Source organism: Xenopus tropicalis, chromosome 4 (genome assembly GCF_000004195.4).
Source record: "Xenopus tropicalis strain Nigerian chromosome 4, UCB_Xtro_10.0, whole genome shotgun sequence".
NCBI classification, from domain to species: Eukaryota; Metazoa; Chordata; class Amphibia; order Anura; family Pipidae; genus Xenopus; species Xenopus tropicalis.
The window spans coordinates 125283656-125305406 of record NC_030680.2 but is presented as its reverse complement, the minus strand read 5'-3'; the positions used below and the strand labels follow the sequence as shown (position 1 = coordinate 125305406).

General features: G+C 38.2%; 1 protein-coding gene across 1 annotated transcript in view; it reads left to right on the top strand.

Moving 5' to 3' along the window:
- The window catches only part of bsn (bassoon presynaptic cytomatrix protein), a 161350-nt gene that overhangs the window by 13803 nt on the left and 125796 nt on the right, over positions 1–21751 (top strand). Inside the window, exon 2 of the mRNA XM_031901109.1 lies at positions 15681–16083. Coding sequence (XP_031756969.1) covers positions 15681–16083 — 403 coding nt within the window. The remainder of the gene's footprint in view (positions 1–15680; positions 16084–21751) is intronic.

Here is a 21751-nt window from a genome sequence, read left to right as displayed (position 1 = left end):
TCAATCACAGTTTCTCAGGCTTTTGATTGAAGCTGAATTGGCCCAGAGACAATACAGAATACCAGAGTCATTGTAATCATATGCATTGATATGGTATTCAGCCCACTGGCAATGAAAGGAAGGAAAGAAATGCCTTAGTACCCTTAGTAGTTCTTATGTGTTGCTTTCAATGTGTGTGTGTGTGTTTGTGCTGAAGAGCCACCATTACTCCAGATTTATCTTCAGAGTTATACTTTGTCCAAGGTAATACCTTAACTGACTAGATTTGTCATATACAGGTGTAAGATCTATTATCCAGAATTCTTGGGACCTGGGAATTTCTGGATCACTATACTTTAGGGGGGAGTTTTATCAACTTTGAGTTTGATTTTTTTTCACAATTCAAGTTTTTTTGTACTAAAAAAAACTCGAATTATTGTTCAAAAGCTCGAATGGCTGGTATTTATTAAGTGCACAAAAATTCAAATGTAAAAATTTGCCATCTAAAAGCTAGAGAGTTTCTATAGAAGTTAATGGGAGTTGTTGTTGGCAAATCAAGCCATATTTTCAGGTTGAGATATTTAAGTTTTGTGCACACTCAAAAATATGAGGTATTTGAGTTTTTTTAACCACACACATTTTCCTTATTGATAAATAAGCAACCATTCAATATGCAAGTTTATTTGATTTAAAAAAACACAAACCAACTCGAATTCACAGACTCGAAAATTTATAAATAAGCCCATAAGTCTACATAATATATATAAACATGAACTAAACCCAGTAGGATTGTTTGACCACCAATATGGATTCATGCAGCTTTGTTACCATCAAGCAGAAAGTACTGTTTTATTGTAAAGGAGGTAATTTTTTTAAAATGATTTGCTTTTAATAAGCTCTATGGGAGATGGCCTTCCCATAAGTCAGAGCTGTCTGGATAATGTTTTTCCTGATAAGAGATCCCACACCTGCACAAGCTCTGAGAAAAGCAAGGAATTTTCCAGTGATATGTAGAGTTCCACCTATTGCCCTAACCCTGCTTTTATGCAAACCCCCTGGCTTTGATGGGAGTTTATAAAGCAGTAGAAGAACCCTCAAAGGTGAAGGGCGATATGGCCAACATGCTCTTCCTTCCTATATAGGATATGCCTTATTTGTAATAAGAATTTCCTTTTCCCCCAATAGGGTACTCCCATTAATAAAAAAAATATTATGGTTGCCAGCACTTAAGGAGTTGAAGGAACACTAAAATATGAATTAATTTTATATTAATGAATTATTTCTCATACACTATCATTCGTAATAATTTCAATCTTTCTATATATCACCAGATCAGATTCTTCTGGAATTGAGGGCAGAAGTCTTTTTTTAAATTGCAACTTATTATATATTTATGCATCTATAAAATTTGCTTATTGAAGAAAAATTAAATTTTTCCAATAAATCACTGACTTTAAAGCTATTAGTAAATGCAATTGCTATTAAAGGGGCTTTTAGTATGATGTAGAAAGGGCTATTCTAAGAGAGGTTGCAATTGGTCGTCATTTTTTATTATTCGTGGTTTTTTAATGATTTCCCTTTTTGTTCAGGAGCTCTCCCGTTTGAAATTTCAGCAGTAGTAGTTTGAATGAGAGATTTATATATGAATAGGAGGGGGTCTGAATAAAAAGATAAGTAATAAATAAATAGTAACAATAACAATAAAACTCTAGCCTCACAGAACAGTAGTTTTTTGGCTGCTGGGGTCAGTGACCCCCATTTGAAAGGTGGAAAGAGTCAGAAGAAGGCAAATCATTCAAAAACTGTAAAAAATAAGAGTAACTGAAAAGTTGCTTAGAATTGGCCATTCTATGACATACTGAATGTTCACTTACAGGTGAACTTCCCCTTTAAAACCAGTATCTGCCTGGCTATTTTGAGTCTCTGCACTGCTGGTTCTGATTCCTAAATCAATGTGGCAGAAGCAGCTCATAAATGCTGCTTTCAGTATCAAATATATTTACAAATAGCTTTAAAACCATTGGACGTACTTAATGAATGTATATTGGAAAGTAGCTTAGATTTTTATTTTGGTGTTGGGCCCCTTTAAAGCAACTATGACTATTATTAATGCAAGATGTAGGAATATAGCAGACTACAGAATCCTGTAAAGAAGCCATACCAACAGCCTGTAGGACTTTTGTTGTAAATCTGTTTGAGGAATATAATTAGGCTGGCAGTGTTAAAAATACCTCTGCTTGTTCTATTCACTTTTTATTAGGTCCCCAGAGATACATATTGCATCTGTAGAGTAGGTGTGTTAGAGAAACCGAGCCAACATCCCTCATGGTTTTATTGTACAAAAATATATTCTAATATGTGAGGCTGGCACAGAGAGAATGAAACATTGCTTGTTGGGCATCATAGAGCCTGACTCCCACATTAAGGAGACGTCAGCATTGATGATTAAAATGCAGCCATGATAAACTCTTCCTCCAGTCATTTATTGTGTCATAACTGGAAGTTGCAGAATACAGGAAATTACTTTTATGGAGTTTAAATTGTCTCAATTATAAAAAAAAAAGTGTTATAAGTTTGTGCATTGCAGAAAAAATGGTACATCTAAGTCAGTGATCCCCAACTAGTGGCTCAGGGGCAACATGTTGCTCACCAACCCCTTGGATGCTGCTCTCAGTGCCCCCAAACCTGGTAGTTATTTCTTAATTACTGACTTGGGGGCAAGTTTTGGTTGAATAAAAACAAGATTTCCTACCAAATAAAGCCCCTGTAAGCTGATAGTGTGCATAGCGGCTGCCTAATAGCCAATCACAGCCCTTATTTGGCTCCTCCATGAACTTTTATGATGCTTGTGTTGCTCTCCAAGTCTTTACATTTGCGTGTGGCTCACGAGTAAGAAAGGTTGGGGATCCCTGATCTAAGTATTGCCTTTCCCTGTTATTTTTGCTAAAAAATAGCTGTATTACAAAGCGCCATTAACCTGAAATAGAATAAATATGGGAGTGAATGGGAGACTTCATACAGCTGGTGATTTTAAATACACATAGGATTTATTACCTGGAATAACTGGTACCCAGGGCTGTCTGGATAAAGGGTGTTTCACTAAAATGGAGCACCATTCAAAAAAAACACCCACAATAGAATTGTTTTGCCATCAGTATGGTTTTGAATTAGCTTAGTCCACATTAAATGCAAGGATCTCTTATTTGGAGACCTAATATTCAGAAAGCTCAAAATTAGAGGGAAGCCATCTCCCTTAGAGTCCATTTTAAGGTTCTAATTTCTTTTTTTTTTTCCAGAAGGTTATGTATAGAAACAGAGAAAAAGATATTTAATACTCTTTTAATTAATATTTTCGTACAGAATATATCCTTATTAAGGAATTGTGTTAATAATGGTGCTCTGTATTGTGATACTTTACCGTAGGATGATATTTTGAAGAAAATATAGTACATCATTTGTTGTGTATCATTATGTCATTTTTCATTTTGAAAGATTTTTCTGCACAGCTAATTAGTGCTGGGCAGCTCTCTGTTTCTAAATGTAGCAGTGTCCATTAATATTTTAAAATATTATTGAATGTTTGGGCTCACTTAATAGGAAAAAATATTGGAAACAAGCAAGCGATTATATTTTTGACCAATTCTAAATGGGCATAGATTTGCCACTACTGTAAATGGCATGCTGGCTGCTTGATCCCAACATGTAAGGGGCAGAACATGAGAAGCCAATAGGTGTCCACATGAATGTTCATTAACTTCTAACATGCAAATACTTGCAAGGTTGTACTTGTAGTGCTACACTCTGTGCCTGTTGTAGGATGTGCCAACAAAGATGCAGCTGACACAAGGGTGGAGCATACTTTGTACTCTACCAGGGATATGGGCAAGTGCTAAGTGCATGGTGCTATAGAGGGGGGGGGGGCATTTTGCACCTGTCCTTTATGAAAAATAAGCTTTAAAGTCACCGTATTGTCTTATTCAAGTAAGCTTTATCAGATGAGTCTATGTAAATACAGCCATGTTTACAGGGTAACCCTTTTAAAATAAAAAATAACAAAAGTGGTATAAAGGTGATACCTTTATTGGCTAACTAAGATAACCATAGCAAGCTTTCAGAACATTTTAGTTCCTTTTTCAGGCTGATTACCAAGCTAAATACAGCCATAAAGACAGAAATGCTGCTCTGAGTTCTCTGTGAAAAGAAATACCACATTTCTTTCCTTCTGTTCTGTACACATAACCTTCTGTGTCAAGTTTCTTTCTCTCAGCAAAGTCCTTCAGGGCATGGCAGGAACCTGTGCAGCTTCCTCCTCTCTCCCCTCACCTTCTCCTCCTTCCCCTACATTCTCCATCCTCCCTTTTCCCATTAGCAGAAAGAGAAACAGACAGCAGGAGAGATGCAGGCAGGGAAGTGATGTCAGAACAAGCTAAAATGGCAGCTGCTATCTTAAACAGAGGAAGCTTCTAGGGCTGTGTACTTAGGGTTGGTAAAACATTCTACAGAATAAATATACCATTCTAGCTTGCACTGTAGTGACTAATCTATTGGCAATAAACTGCCTCAGTTGCTTTCCTTCTCCTTTAGTTGCTTGCATTTGACAGAAAGAAACCTTTTGTCCCTAAGAATTTAGGTTATCTTGAGCCTTTCTAAAGCAAGCTGTTATAGGGATAGCTGGGTGCAATAGCCTAAGATATCACTCTGAATAACCATTGTTCCATTTGTATGGGATAGAAATGGGACAATACTGTAATAGTGCCATAAATTCCATGATAAAGCAGTTTATCTGAAAGACATTTTGAGTTGTCTACATCTGTATTTACATAATTGTAACCAAGACAGCCTAGACTTTAAGACACAAGACTTCTCTGCTTAACTGTGCTGGTCCAATTTTTTTGAATTTTAAATTTATGATTGTTTTTTTGCACCAAATGACTGTTACATGTGTGATACTGCCTGCCTACCATTTGTTTTACTATGCCTGGGCCATTTATAATTTTTTTGTTCTCCCGCTCTGCAGACAGTGAGCAAACATAGGGTTTTGTGTTTGTATCACTTATGTTTGCAGCCTGCCATTTTTATGTTTGTCAGCTTCCTACCCAGTTTGTTCTGTATAGAGGTGTTGTACTGACAGGAGATAAGGTGAATTATTGTTATTGGACAAAGGAAACAAAGGCTCTCTAGGGCAGACTAAATAAATGTGTATATAATATTATATATATATATATATATATATATATATATATATATATATATATATATATATATATAAATATACACACATACACGTGGATTGCACACACCAGAGATACTATTATATATATATATATATATATATATTATCCTCCCCCTTATCCTTTAATCACCAGCAGTAAAGCATTAGTGCCCCTTAGGACATGGTTTTGTATAAGTGTTGGTGAGGGGTGGGGAGTGGTAAAGGCACAACATATAGGACGTGTCTTGTGACTGGGTTTGATTCCTCTTACTAAGGAGGATACATGGTTCTAGGAGCTTAGGGTGGAAAGAACGCACCAGGTATGAGTAACCCAGGTTAGAAAAAAGGCTTCATTAAAAGTTATTAAGAGAGTACCATATTAATGAAAATTAGCTAGAATAGGGCAAGATCCCAAGTTCAGTCAGCAGTCTAAAGCTCCATCATGTGCGTAACTAGTTAGTTTGTTTCACCATTGCCATTACTCAAATGTGTAGTAGTGTGGACTGCTTTAAAGAGGTTATTTAACTCTAGTATGTTGTAGAGAGTGTTTTTCTGAAAGAATTTGCAATTGGTCTTCATTTATTTGTGGTTTCTGAATTTTTTAGCTTTATATTCAGCAACTCTCCAATTTGGATCTTTAGCAGCTATACTGCTGCTAGGTTCCAAGTTACCCTAGAAACCAAGCATTGGTTTGACTGACAAACTGGAACATAAAAATGAGTGGGTCTGAATAGAAAGATAAGTATTAAAAAGTAACAATAATAAAATTGTACCCTCACACACAAATTTTTTTTGGCTGTGTCAGAAAGGCAAATAATTAAAAAGCAATAAAAAACAAAGATCCTTTGAAAAGTTGCTAAGAACTAAATGTTAACTTAATGGTGAAATCTGCCTTGTCACGGGCGACTAATCTCCCCGAACTACCATCCCACCGCCGAAAATGTAAGACGATTTTGGCAAATCTCCGAAATTGCCTGCGCAGCGTGTGCCATCCCACCGGCGACTTACATTTTCGGGGAGATTAGTCGCCCGTGACAAGGGAGATTTGTCACTAATCTCCCCGTGTGCCAGAGCCCTTAGTAGGTTGCACTTTGGAAGTCTTTATTATGCTGTGACTGATGAATTCTGTAAAACTGCCTGGGGTATTAAAAATATTGGTTCTTTTATGGGACCTGTACTTTCCAAACATTTGTTAATAAAAAATTTTCACCACTGGTGCCCATAAGTGTGTGAATAAAGTTGTATGAGGTCCATGGAAATCCCTCTTCTAGGATTTGTTAAATAAATGGATTTATATCAATATGTTTTATATGAAAACCAGATCTTGCCATGCCAGATATATCACTACATAATTTACATTTTCACAAAAGGTGAATAGTATAGAAACATTCATTTTATGATTTAAAAGTATCAATTCCAGGGAAAAATGAACATAACCCTTCCTTGCACGATTTTCCGGGTGTCTGGGTAATACTCTTTCATGGCATCAGCAGAATATATTGTCAGTATAATTACATGCACACAAATAATCAGCCAAGTCCTAAATTGGCATAGCTTCTCTATTATTGGGGGCCCTTAAGGTTTAGCCTCCAGGTATTCTAACCCAAAGCTTGAGCTCCATTCAGCCAAATACCACAACATTTTTTTCACATGACTAATGACTTTGCCTGTAACCCTCCCCTGCAGATGTGGTACAAGCTTAGACCTCCCCATAAACCTTGACAAGATCATGTATAAAAGATATCTTCCTCTACAGTAGCCAAGAGGGGGCTGAAAGTCATGCTGATTAATCCAAATGTGTTCAAAAGAATAAAAGATTAGCCCACGGTCGATAATTTATTTCATTTAATAGCAGGGATATTTTTGGAGGCAGAAAATGTCATTCTTAAGCACGGCAGAAAATAACATCCCTGGCATATTTTTAAACATGGATTGAACATTTGGTTTATAGAATTCAAAGCACTTTTATATATATATTTATAATAATGTGACATAATAGCTGCTAGATGTTTACATAGGCTGTGGATTTTATTAGCCTATTGACAGCGTCTCCTGAATGGAAAGGCCGATGAACTTTAATATAATTACAGTGTCCAAAAGATTTGTTCATTAGATAAATTGGTCAAGTGAGTCCTGAAATAAGGGCTGTGCGAACAGGGTAAATTAGCACCTTGTCAGGCCGAGCGTTAAGCTAGGCAGAATGGCACAAAGGTGGGAAAAGGGGATTCTAAATGGCTAAATACATATTACACATTGCCTTTGGGATCTGTGATTATGTTGTAACCTTGTTAAAGGACCAATGATAAAAAAAATTTGACCACTATATTAGCAGTAAAATCATATTTTTCTTCTTATGGACAAAATCCTGATTTTTATTGTCATATGTTTTCCCACTGTTTACAAGACAAGGCTACCCATGCAATTTATAAGGTAAATGTCCTGTAGGTAGGAGATTTCTATTTATTTTTGTGACTGGACCTTTATAAATGTCAAGCTGCAATCTGAGATGTCTACTAACCCTGTGCCATTTTTGTGATAATGCGCCACTCCAGGCACTTTTGAGACCATATTTCATTTCATCATGGGCAGTGCCGGGCCAAGCTGGCTAGGCGCCCTAGGTAACCCAGAATGCCAGGCTACATTTGAAACTGAATGTTATATATATAGGCAGCCCGAATGCCAGTTAAATTTGAAACTGAATGTTTATATATAGCCAGTCAGAATGCCAGGTTACATGTGAAACTGAAAAACTGAATGTTATATATATATATATATATATATATATACAAGTATGGGATCTCTTATCTGGAAACTCATTATCTGAATTACAGAGAGGCCATCTCCCATATAAGCAAATAATTCTAATTTTTAAAAATGATTTACTTTTTCTCTGTAATAATACAACAGAACCTTGTACTTGATCCCAACAAAGATATAATTAATCCTTATTGGGGGCAAAAAAAGCTTACAGAAAGATCCCTTATCTGGAAAACCCCAGGTCCCGAGCATTCTGGATAACAGGTCCCATACCTGTATACTGTATATATATATATATATATATATATATATAAAAATACATACTGTATATATATATATATATATATATATATACACATATATATGTATAACTATTTTTAGATGTGAAGTTTAATAATTGATTATTATTACCCATTTTAAACACTGCAGGTAATTTATCTGCAGCATCATTATAGAAAAGTGCTCAGCCCTGATCAGAAATAAAGAGAAAACCAAGTCAGCTGCCAAATAATGGCATAATACCTACAGCTAAACAAACTACTGGATAAAATATAACCCTGCAATGAACGGAGGAAGCCAATTTGTGCACTAAGAATTACCACAGACAGATAGCATGAGATCCCACCCACTTGCTAATAACCTCATAGGTCCAGGCTGTCACTGGTCTAAAGTGACAGTATACCCCTTGTTCAGCACAAATGAAATAAATGAGGTTTGTGTTGATCTTAATATTTGCCTATTGTTTTCATAAAGAAACAGCTATGGTTTTTGTTATGTTTTTTTTTTTCATTTTTCTGGTTCTTCAGAGCAATTGTGGGAAAAGGCAGTTGAAGGGAAACTGTTATAAAGAGAAGGAAAAATGTTAGGTTGAGGGTTCACATTAAAAAAAATCAACATATTTCAAACTATAATAAAACCATAATTAAACCTGTTTGTGAAAAATAATTAATAATCATTGGCTTTAATAATAGCAACCATTTCTTTTTTTAATAAAATAACTAGTCTATTCATAAAACCCCCATGCATTGGGAAGACCTGGTTTGTCAACAAATAGACCCACATCTGACCCTAATCGCCCCATAAATATAGGGGGCCTATAAATAGATGCTAATATTCATCAACACAGGAAAAGCAGTAATCTTGGTCATCTTTTTAAATGTGTTAAAAGTGTGTACACTATAAGCTGTTCATCCTTATTTAGAGGCATTGCCAACTGCTTGCAGGGTAGAAGTGATGTTCCAATTGGACTTAATGAACTTGACTTGGAACCAAGGTATTAGGGGTCGCACTGTGATGAGATCTGTGCTATAATGAACCCACGTGGCCAGTCCACTAATCATGCACTCCACTCCTTCATCACACATGAGACTTATTGTGCATACATGCACTGCAGCTTCAGGCAAGGAGGGTCTCTGGGGCCCGGCTGGACGGCTAATGGGTTTAATTCAAGAACAGGCCGTCAGCAGGCAAAGTACCTTGGGTGTCTGCATTGCACAGCAGACACATTGCTTAAGAATAGCTAGATGATTTCTGGCCACGTGCCAGTACTTCCAGCTCTCTATTGAATATGGTTGAAAGTTAGCCTGCAGCCACCTGCTTCATGGGTCCCAATGGTATTGATGCTGTCTCCTTCTCACCTTGCCAGTGCAGCTGTAATGGTTGCGCATTTCTTGAGAAAAGGGAAAGTGATGTAATTGCCACCTCCCACTGCCGGCTATGGGGCTGCACCTATATACATCATCGGGCTAATAATTACATTATTTACTTTGGTGCTGTGTAGTCTCATTGCAGGCAGGGAGAAATAAGTTCACATCAGCTCTCTGTTTTGGAGAGATGTGCATTGTATTATCATGTAGTTGTGTGGGGTATGGTAGAATTAAGCTAAAAGGAACACAAACCTAGGGCAATCAGATGCAGGAACTATTTGCGCTACTAGCCTGTGCTTGTACACAACTCCCATATTAGCTAGACATCAGACCATCCTTACCAACACAGGTCTCTACGGCAAACTTCCACCATTATAGAAAATTATATCCACAGGTCAAATGAAACACCTGAAACACTGGATGACATGGATGCTTTACTTTTAGCCAGAGTTCCGCAGAACAAACACCAGACATGATCCTACCAAAAGGCAGCTGAGTACAATAGCTTTGTTCAGATGGATCATTGTCAGTGGTGCCCTTAAAACATGCACAATGACTGGTATAGTTTGCTGTAAACAGAATAGGTGTAATGATAATTGTTCCCTTTCCTTAAATACAAAGTCTTTTATTCTTCTTTTCTAGCTTAAATTGTTCCCTCTATTCCATTGATTTCATATGTGTGCCTAAAATAGAACTTAATGGATTTTGTATAAGAACAGGGATGTTTCCTAATTGTGGAATCAAAATGACACAGCTGTTGTCAAATGTGAGAGGAAGGGTTCTTCCTGTAGTGTAATCCCAACTGGTATTTTGGTTTCTATCCATAGGTTAAAGGAGAAGGAAAGTTATTTTGGCATTTTACTGCTAATAGATTTGCCACATTAGTGCCACCTAGAACAATATATTTATTCTGCAGAAACCATTACCTTACCTGAGTAAACAGCTTTAGAAACGTTCTCCATTTGCTTAAGATAGCAGCTGCCATTTTAAGTAGCTTCCTGCTTGCAGTCTAGCCGTTATATCTCAAAACACACATTCCTAAGGGGGGGGGGGGGAGGGAGTTCTTAGCATTCTGGTTGGAGGGGGAAGCAGGAGAGGGCTGAGAGAAGAGAACTGTGCAGACTCTGGCACCGGGAATTAAAGATGTTTCTGAGAAAAGAAGTCAGACACTGGAACATCATGTTTACAAAAAATAAGACACAATAAATCCTGTGTCTCTTTTGATAGAGGACCCAGTGCAGCATTACTGTAAGTGCTTATGGCTGTATTTACATAGACCTTTCTGATAAAGCTTACTTAGTTTTTAACCTTTCCTTCTCCTTTAAGGTAGTTAAAATGTAATTTATCCGATGATGTACATCACGAAGAGTAAACTTTCTTTAAAAAATCAACTGCAGAAAGCCAAATTTCATTGGTAACACATTTGTCATTTGAATTTCTCCTTGGCATATCCATGTAAGTCCATGACACACAGCAGCAGTGTATGTGTCCCATTACCAGTATATTATTATATTTCATATTCAGTTTATAGTTCTTTAACACTGAATAAACCTGCTTGGGGTTTCATGTGTCTCATCCACTGGATATAGAAGACAAGAGAAAACCCAAATAGTTACTGGGATGCAAGCCTGCACCCTGATAACACAGATTTGTATGTTCCGTGGAAAGTGATGGTTTCCTTGATATATTCATTGTAATACTTGCATGACAGATCAGAAGGTGAGACACTGTGGGGGGCATTTTGCAGTCTTGTGCAAGGTAATTATACAGTGGTGATACGTCAACACATGGAAGAGTTAGTAGGGCAAAGATATGTAGCAGCTGCAAAAATAGGTGCTGATTATTGGGGTAATGAAGCTAAGTTAATGCACATATAGATTTACATTGCTCATTAGTGTGTTGTTAAAGGAAATGTAAACCCTACATTGTCCTACCATGTAAATAAGATGGTACATCTCCCCCACCCAAACCATCTATACTGCATACATTCCTTCTGTTAACCAGCACCATCACATTTTCCTATAACATACAGTAGCTTTCACCTGGCGGCCATTTTCCCTCTCACACATCTGCAGTAACATATATATCTGCAAGCAGTACATGTGTGCGGCAGAGTTCATGCAATGAAGGATGCGGGCTTACACAGTCAGAACTTACTTTGAAAAAAAGTCCTACTTCTACTGAGCACTATAACGGTTAAACTTAGCTCAGGACAGGAGGTTAGGAGAAAAACATGTTTCTCCAGCAGAGTGCACAGCTAGAGTAGAGTTTCTATGGAAACCAGCAGTGCCATCTCCTCATTGGCTGCTAGACTGGAGGGTGTGTTTGGTAAACTGAGCTGAGAAGAACTGAGCATGCTTAGATAGCCAAGAGCCAAAGTCAACTAAGGGCAGGGGCAGAGAAGGTTAGAGGAGGAAAGGGAATCCTAGGTGATTAAGGGGATACTGCAACCTTACTATTAAACTTTGAACAACAGGAGTGGCAGGTATTTAATGATTTCCAAGAGTCTGTGCACTTTGTAGTGGCTTTACTTGTCCTTTAACATTAAAACCAGTCTTGCTGTACATTGATAACTTGGGAATTTCTGCCGCTCTGTTGTTGTCATTAAAATAAAAAGCCCATGCAAAAATGTGGGTTCATCAAAATTCTGTTGTGGAGGTGCCCTGTTAATAGAGTTGCCATGTGGCCAGTAAAAATGATGCCTGATCAATATGTTATTAATAGGTAAAAACAAATTAGGAAGGCCAGCATATTGGTCCTGAAAAGGTGGTAACCCTACCTGTTAACCAATGATAAAACTGGAAAAGGTACACATACTGCCTTTATTAGTTAATATATCTGGTGGTAGTCCAGTAGTAACAACAGCCCTAGGCCTTTAGGCTGATGGCTGATGGGATGTTTTGTCACACGTGATTTACTCTTCCAGTGCGGGCAACAAAGTGTCTGAAGTTACTTTTCTACTGGCATTAAAGAGATTAAAATCATAACATTGTCTTTGCATGCTATTTATAATTTTACCTTAGAAGTATTTGCCCAATGCAAATACCTATCTGACCCCCATGTTCCTCTATGAGGGGGCGGCCATATTTGTGCAGCAGGAGGCCGTTAGCATTAGAAGCTCTAACTGACAGGCTGAGAAGGGACAGTCAGGTTGGCAAAAAAGTCAGGTTTAGGAACTTCCAGTAACAATTACTTACAAAGGGGGCCTATCAGTGAAAAATGAACTTTTTTTTTTGGTCAAAACCAGACAGATGCCATCCCTACTCAGCACTGTGCCATATGCCATGCACTTTTTATTGCACCTTGCACCATACATTATGCAGCTGGCTCCATCTGTATGCAGCTGAACTATAGTCTCTCTCTTCTCCGCCTCCTCTTATATAACCAGCAGTTCTGCATTTCCCTCCTCTGCACTATATGTTTTGCTTTATTTCAATAATTTACAATTATGATCCCTAGACTCTTTACCTTTATAGCCGATAACAGTAAATCATGATTGAGTTTGGATTTTTTTTTTTGCCTTTTATGCATTCTTCTCTATTTGGTGCCAATAAATTTATTCCTCTTGGAGTTGCTCCAGTTTCCCTGAATCATTCCTCATCTGACCTCCTCTGCTGTGTCAGCCCAGCTGCGCTCAGTTATTGTATACAGACACACCTCATAAATTTATTAGGCAGAAACAAGGATCAAGTATTGGTCACTGAGGCGGGCCTTTTTGTTTTCCCTTTGAGCTTACACCTTGTCAAGTCCTGAACCCTGTAGAATTATATTTATGGCACAACCTTGGTCTGTTGTTGATTCATCTAATTAGTAAAATCCACAACATTTGGCAGGTGTGATCATCCAGCACAAGCACAGTGCCTTGTAATTTGACTATAACATTTATCAAATCTTTTTTTTATATTTCAAAGATAGCAAATGGGATGTGGCCCAAATGCACTCATGTATGTATGTATGTATAACTTTATAAAGCCACAAGGGTACGCAGCGCTGTACAATCTTACAGAATACAAAATTACACACAGGGAGGACAAGTGATATAATAAATAAATACAGTAAATATATATATATATAAGTGCCATGTGGTATGAGACACAGTGGGAAGGAGGTCCCTGCCCCGTAGAGCTTACAGTCTAAGTGGTACTCATGTACCCAATTCTGGGAAAAGCACACAAAAAATTGTGTTTGGAGGTGCAGCCCAAGGAAGGGGGAGTTACGTTTATGTTAACTTTTAATATAATGTAGATATGAAATGCATTATTCCTATCAGCTTTGCAATTTGTCTTCATTATTGATTTTTAATAGTTTTTGAATTATTTGCCTTCGTCTTATACATCTTTACATATTTCAAATAGGGGTCACTCCTCTCCTATTCATATCCCAATCTCTCATTCAAACTGCTGCCTGGTTGCTAATGTAAACAAGACCCTAACAAGCAGATAGCTGCTGAAATTTCAAACTGGGGAGCTGCGGAACAAAAAGATAAATAACTAAAAAAAAAATAACAAGAAAACAATTGCAAATTGTCTCAGAATATCATTGTCTACATCATATTAAAAGTTCAGTGAACAACCCTTTGAAGGTTGGCAGAGGACAGGGAATCTATTAAACCCTTTGGAAGCCACTAATAAAATCCAGCAATACTTCTTTTGGCTCATTCATCAGCACTGGGCAAATGTGCAGCTGGGCTGTGCCCAATGGCATTTTATAATATAACCCAGAGGCTTGAAGCTACATTTACTTCTGGATGCAAAAAATCCATCTATAAAGTGTCAAAGCATATGTCATGGATGATGCCTTGCCCATATCATAAGCCTAACGGCTCAGTTGACCATATTTTTCATTTCTTCTATAAGCATTTACTTGTAATGGAAAAATTTCACTTCTGATGAAAAACTCCCCATTGTAGCAGTTTTAGCATAATGTATTGGCATATTATAGAAACTGAAAGCAGCAGGGTTGGAGCCCTGTAAATCTTCATTATGCTCCACCTATAAAAAGCAAAGATGTTATTGGATGGATGGACAACTGCATTGGTGCTGCTATGTTAGTTAACCTGTCCCATTTATGTCTGTTATGCTGCAATTGTTTTTCTTCAAATGTTGCACCTTTAACTGTAAAATAAAGCTAAAATAATTATTCATGTAATTGGCAATAACTTTGTTACCGTGACTGTACCCCTTTTTTTTCAATGTACTTTTTATTACTTATTATTATTATTAACATTTATTTACAAAGCACCAACATATTCCGCAGCATCAATTAAATGAAGCAGCCGTTGATATACTGTAAGTCAGTGCTCTAATTACTTTTTACAATACATGTAAATCATAATAATTACACTGCTTACTTTATCAATATCTTCAGAGAGAAAAGAAAAACACCATAACTTAACATAACGGTAGCCCCCCCCAAAAAAAGACAAAAAAAACCCCCAGACACATCAACCATAAGTATAAATGATCAAGACCAGAAATTCCATATTCCATATTTTTTGAGCTTTGTATCTGTATCCCTTTTACTGGAAATTTTTCCCCTTTTTTATCTGTTATGTACTTAGGAAAATTTTGTCAAAAATTTGGATTTCTCTGTCTCTTCCTAAATTACAAGGTCCTGATACCTTGGTGCATTTTAAATGCCCTTTTCTAGTATATTTCATAACCTGTGCACTACACCCATCCCAAATACTCCGTTTGTCTTCCAAACTGCACCTACTAAACATAAATCTGTCTGGGTGCATTGATTATTCTCTAGCCTGAAATGTACCAGGCTTATGTAATAAGGCTTGTGTCTCCTATAAAACATTGCCTGCCAGAACTTTCCAGATACTCTTAATATGAAATGCACATTTAAGAGAACAATGACTCACAAAATCCCTGTGCTGAAGCCATTTCTTTCTCAGTACCATCGGGATGCCAACAGTTCACTTCATCTTGGTCTTGTACCTGAATTGCAACTTTACTCTCAGAAAATAAATGTATATTATTTGTTGCAATGTGCTCCTTACAGCTTTTAAGTTAAAGCACACTTAAATTACATTATTAAAGTATGATATTTCAGTTAATTGTTTAAACTGTTTATTTTAGTGCCTCCGGAAGACTAGAAAATCCTGGACGTCTGGCTGGACAGAGTTCAGCTCCGCAGTCTTTTAGACAGACGACTTCAAGCACAGAAAGCACAAAAGATATGAAAAGCCATGCTTCACCTTCCCACCAACAAGCAGATAGCTCCAGGAGAACTCTGCAGGTGGAAAGTAAAGGTTCAAGAACTGGAAGATCACCTGCAGTTTCCCCAGATAGAGGCACCACCCCAACATCTCCGTATTCTGTCCCACAGATTGCTCCACTTCCCAGCAGCACTCTTTGCCCTATATGCAACACTTCAGACCTCACCTCCTCTCCTAACCAGCCAAACTTCAATACTTGTACTCAATGTCACAATGAAGTGTGCAACCAGTGTGGATTCAACCCTAACCCTCATCTTACAGAGGTAACAGTCGTTTTACTTCACTTTTTACTACCATTCTTAACATGTGTGCAGTTGTTTATGGGAATGAAACATTCATGTCATAGGTTACTTGACTGTATTGCCTTAGTTTCAACTAATGTTCTTATAAATCCCGTCCACTGAATTATACCATGCTATCATAAGAATTCTGTACAATAACTCTGTGCCTGAGATACTAACATTAAGATAATTATATGTGCATTTAAGGGTTTTCTAGGACTAAATAAGAAATGAACTCCAAGTAGACCCTTGTAGTAGACCCTTGCAGACTCCATGCCTTACACGTTTGGCTCCTGACTGTGGCTATGACTAAGGGCCTGGAGCCTGAAACATGTCCACAGGGGCCCACTGAAGTGCCATTTCTTTTACCAGAATGCCCTCCATGTATCTTTTTACAATTATGCTATAGTGGTTGATGACCTTTTTTTTACCCAACGCCTACATGCCTACCAAAGGAATTCCCCTGGGCTCATACATCTGAATCCTCACTACCAACAGTACCATTAGGGTTATATTACCACCTTGTAAGTAATTACAGTTGTGGCATTTATAGGATTAGGATTTTGCCAACATATGCAAGAACTGAAACTGCTTCCATCCATTCACAGTACATACAATTTGATTGGAATATAGATTTCTATCATATCTTATGGGTCGTGGGAGGATCGACACAGTTGCAGTTCTTGCTAATCTGTACAGTGCATTTGGATAATGTAATTTTTTGTTTAGGTGCTAAGTTGCAGCAGTACAGTTCCTCATAGCAGCCAATCAGCAACTGGGTTTGATCAGTCAACTACTCTAGACAATGAGCATAACTGCTAGTATATTTGCCCATGACTCTCTGAACCTGACTTGGGGTCAAATCCTAGTGGTAAGAGTGTGCCCCCGGGCCAGTGCCTTGTTATCCTAGTGAAATTATGGTACTTATGTTGGCTGTCTGGATTGCTACAAATTGCTTGTTTCTGAGCCAAATGAATCCTATTGGAGAAAACTGACATAAAACCCTTCCCTTTCCTTTTATTATGCCTAAAGTAGGAGGGGTTTGTTGTTTTGTGTCTGGGCGAGTCAGTCTGATGTTTCTGAAATTGTGAACTAATCAGCCCAATGAAAATCTTTGTAAATCGCATGCAAATCACAGATAAGCACAGACAATCATTGTGATTTGTGCCATTCAAATTGACCCACAAATCGATTTATCTGGCACAAATTGCAGTAATTAGGATGAAATAACGGTCGTCCCATTAGCCGAGCTCTGTTTATGATTTCTGTCAAATACTTAATGACCTTCCTGTATGGTATAATGGCTTTATTCTCAAACGCCTAAGGATGAAATTTTTTTTCTAGTGTTATCTAAAATATAATAACAGACAATTTGCTAAATTATAACAAAAACTCTTTTGGAATTATATATTTTTCTATAGATTTTTATGCCTCTGTTTGTACATATAGTCCGTGCTTAGGTGTATTTCTGTGCATAGTGGCCTTTCCCTTTTCTTCAATAATCAGCGCTTTAGGTACGCCCTTCATGCCTGACAGAACATTCTTGGAAGACTCCATCCAGGTCTTCTTGACAACTCGGTAATTTACTGATTGCGTCTGTAGTCATTACGGCGTGCACATTAACACCTGCTGTTTACTGAGGGAACTGAGAGATGAATGGCAACAAGCATAACGGGGATGCGATTTAATTAAGACTGTTTTGGAGCAAATGTAAGGCCTTTAGCTAAGCTGCTGATTTTTTCACTTGGAAGGAATGACTTTTTTTTTCTTATGCCAGAGAAATTGGTCCAGAAGAAGTGGGAAAGCCAAAATGCCGGCTTAGTGTTTTTTCCAAGAGACTAATTCTTCTGCAGCTAACTGTCCTCTCTCACATGCTTCATTACCGTTTTGTTAGTGGCAAAGGAAGATTGTGTCTGACGGTGTGCAAACCTGCAGCAGAGAGTAGGAAGAAGCATTGCTGTATAGAACAATTGTCTTGTTGAATCACAGACAATCATCAAGAATAGATAGATAGATAATAGATAGATAGATGCTAGATAGATAGATGTGTATTTTGTTACAAGGAGCTTTGGCCTGCAAGTAAATATATATAGCATTACTCTTGAAATTCATTGTTTTATGCTGTAAACACATTACACACAGCTGATCCTGGGCTTCAGAGTTCACTTTGATTCAAGATAAGAATGAGGAAAGGGTTATTCACTGGGGGTGTTAAGCTCACAGCACTTAGGCCATGGGCACATGGAGCATTGCCTCCTCTGCTGTCAGCCTGTGTTTTTTTTCTGCAGACTAAGAGAAGGGGATCTGCTCCCTTCCACAACTCTGGTTATCTGCACTAAAAAATTGCAGGTTCCTTTTGTGTGCAGGTACACACATCATTGCAGAGGTTGGCCCAAGAATACTTTCTTTTGCATTATGTGGGCGACCTCCACTCCACTCCATGTAGCTGCACTTATGTCTTTAAAATTGCTCTAAAAAGTGCCCAGAATAACATACCTTTCTACATACATTCAGTTTCATCTGCTCAAGTGCAGCTCTCTCAGCTACTTCCTGATCTAGCACAGCTCTCTCAGCTACTTCCTGGTCTAGCACAGCTCTCTCAGCTACTTCCTGCTCTAGCTCTGCCCTCTATTTTTTGCTGAGGAGGTGTCTACTGTGCATGCTTGATTGATTGCCATTGCAGCAGAGGTAACAAGCATAGTAACATAGTAACATAGTAAGTTGGGTTGAAAAAAGACATACGTCCATCAAGTTCAACCATAATGCCTATATATAACCTGCCTAACTACTAGTTGATCCAGAGGAAGGCAAAAAACCCCATCTGAAGCCTCTCTAATTTGCCACAGAGGGGAAAAAATTCCTTCCTGACTCCAAGATGGCAATCGGACCAGTCCCTGGATCAACTTGTACTAAGAGCTATCTCCCATAACCCTGTATTCCCTCACTTGTACTGAGAGCTATCTCCCATAACCCTGTATTCCCTCACTTTCTAAGAATCCATCCAGCCCCTTCTTAAAGTTATATAACGTATCAGCCAGCACGACTGATTCGGGGAGGGAATTCCAGAACCTCACAGCTCTCACTGTAAAAAATCCTTTCCGAATGTTTAAATGGAACCTCCCTTCTTCTAAACGGAGTGGGTGCCCTCGTGTCCGTTGGAAGGACCTACTGGTAAATAAAACATTAGAAAGGTTATTATATGATCCCTTTATATATTTATACATAGTTATCATGTCACCTCTTAAGCGCCTCTTCTCCAGTGTAAACAGACCCAACTTGGCCAGTCTTTCTTCATAACTGAAACTTTCCATACCCTTTACCAGCTTAGTTGCCCTTCTCTGGACCCTCTCTAACTCAGTAATGTCCCGTTTGAGCACTGGAGACCAAAACTGAACAGCATATTCTAGATGGGGCCTTACCAGCGCTCTGTAAAGGGGAAGAATAATCCCCTCCTCCCGTGAATCTATACCCCTTTTAATACAGCTCAATACCCTGTTTGCCCTTGCAGCTGCTGCCTGGCATTGCTTGCTACAGCCAAGTTTATTATCTACAAGGACTCCCAGGTCCTTCTCCATTATGGATTTGCCTAGTGCAGTCCCATTAAGGTTATACGGGGCTTGCATATTTTTACATCCCAGGTGCATGACCTTACATTTATCCACATTAAATCTCATCTGCCACTTAGCTGCCCAGATTGCCAGTTGGTCAAGATCCTGCTGCAGGGATGTCACATCCTGGATAGAATTGACTGGTCTGCAGAGTTTTGTGTCATCTGCAAACACTGATACATTACTCATAATACCCTCCCCTAAGTCATTTATGAACAAATTAAACAAAAGTGGACCCAGTACAGAACCCTGAGGGACCCCACTGAGGACCTTATTCCAAGTAGAGAATGTGCCATTAACAACCACCCTCTGTACCCGATCCTGTAGCCAGTTTTCTATCCATGTGCAAACGGCTTCACTAAGACCAATAGACCTTAGCTTAGAAAGCATGGGCTCTGACACATGCAGATGAGCTATTGGAAATGAAAATTTCCATCACTGTAGACTAAGATATAATGGGATTACAGTACAGTCAGGTATAGGTGCCATTGCCAGGCAGTATACATATAGTGGGCCAGACTGCTGAACAAAACTTGTGCATGTAGAATTCTGTACTTTTCTACTGAGCGCTACATACATGGTTCTCTTTAAATCTTCTGTATCCTAATTTGCTTATGAAAATTAGAATTCGGGATTCTGCCGAATATATCACAATGGATCCAGGATTCGGCTGAATCCCAAAATAGTGGATTCAGTGCATTTCAGCAGCTGAGGAGTTGCCTTTTTGTGTTGCTTCAGTGAAAGTGCAAGTGAAATCCAATACTTCTATAAAGGGAAAGTTAAGTGAGCATGATCACCTAACTATTCAGGCAGTATATTGCAGTCCTCGCAACTACAATGCTTTTCAGTTGTGACCTCATTTAGGCAGGCCAAAACAGCATGATACTGGAATTCAATTACATTTCTTTTCCACGACAGTGCTTCTTTACTCGAAATAGCCTTTGAAAAAAAGTCTTGAAGCGACGTTTGGAGAAAGTGGAAACAAGGGAAATGACATCTGACAAGCTAATCATTTATAGCAAGCATATTCTAAAAACTCCACGTATAGCAATAATATAAGAGAAAGTTTAATATTTTTAACCTCATTGCATTGCAGTCAGCAAACCTCTGTCTACCATTACAATATATATTTATAAAAGTCTGGAGAGGCCTCAAAGCATTTTTATCTTAGGCCTATGATTATGTACCCAGACCATGCACCCCATGCATATCTCTCTGTGACCTAGTAAGGCTTTTTAGAGTAAAAAAAATGTGTAGATTTCATAGCTGTGTTATGAATAAGCCTTTAATATAGGCCTCTTTAGGACTGAGAGTCGGTGTACAAAGTGTTCCATTGGCCTTAGGCAGCAGTTATTTGTCATTAGTCTATTATTATTATTTATTTATAAAGCGCCAACATATTCCGCAGCGCTGTACAATAAGTGGGTTTCATACATTGGACATACAGAGTAACATATAAAGCAATCAATTACCGATACAAGAGGTGAACAGAGCCCTGCCCAGAAGAGCTTACAATCTACAAGACTATGGATATTTGCAGCTAGGTTTGGCACCTTCCTATATCTGTTATCTTTCCTAACTATTCCTAAATTGCCATAAAATCTCATTATAAGTGGTCAGTGGGTCAGAAAAGGTGGCATTCCAAGGAAGGTAAAGTGCCAGCCTTTTCTCAGCTGATGCAAAGTAATAAACAGAAGCCATAACCTTTAGTTGAATAAAGAGCTAGCACTCACTACATTCACATTACATTACACTACATTAACATTTATTTATAAAGCGCCAACATATTCCGCAGAACTGTACAATAAGTGGGTTTCATACAGAGTAACATATAAAGCAATCAATAACCGATACAAGAGGTGAAGAAAGGGTTGAGACACAAGGTGTGGGAATGGGCATGACCAAAGTTGTGAGAGGTGTGGCACAGGGTGTTGCTAAACTAGATTAGGGTAAGCTTCTCTGAATAAATGTGTTTTTAGAGATCTCTTGAAGGCAGAGAGATTGGGAGAAAGTCTGACAGTTTGTGGGAGCGAATTCCAGAG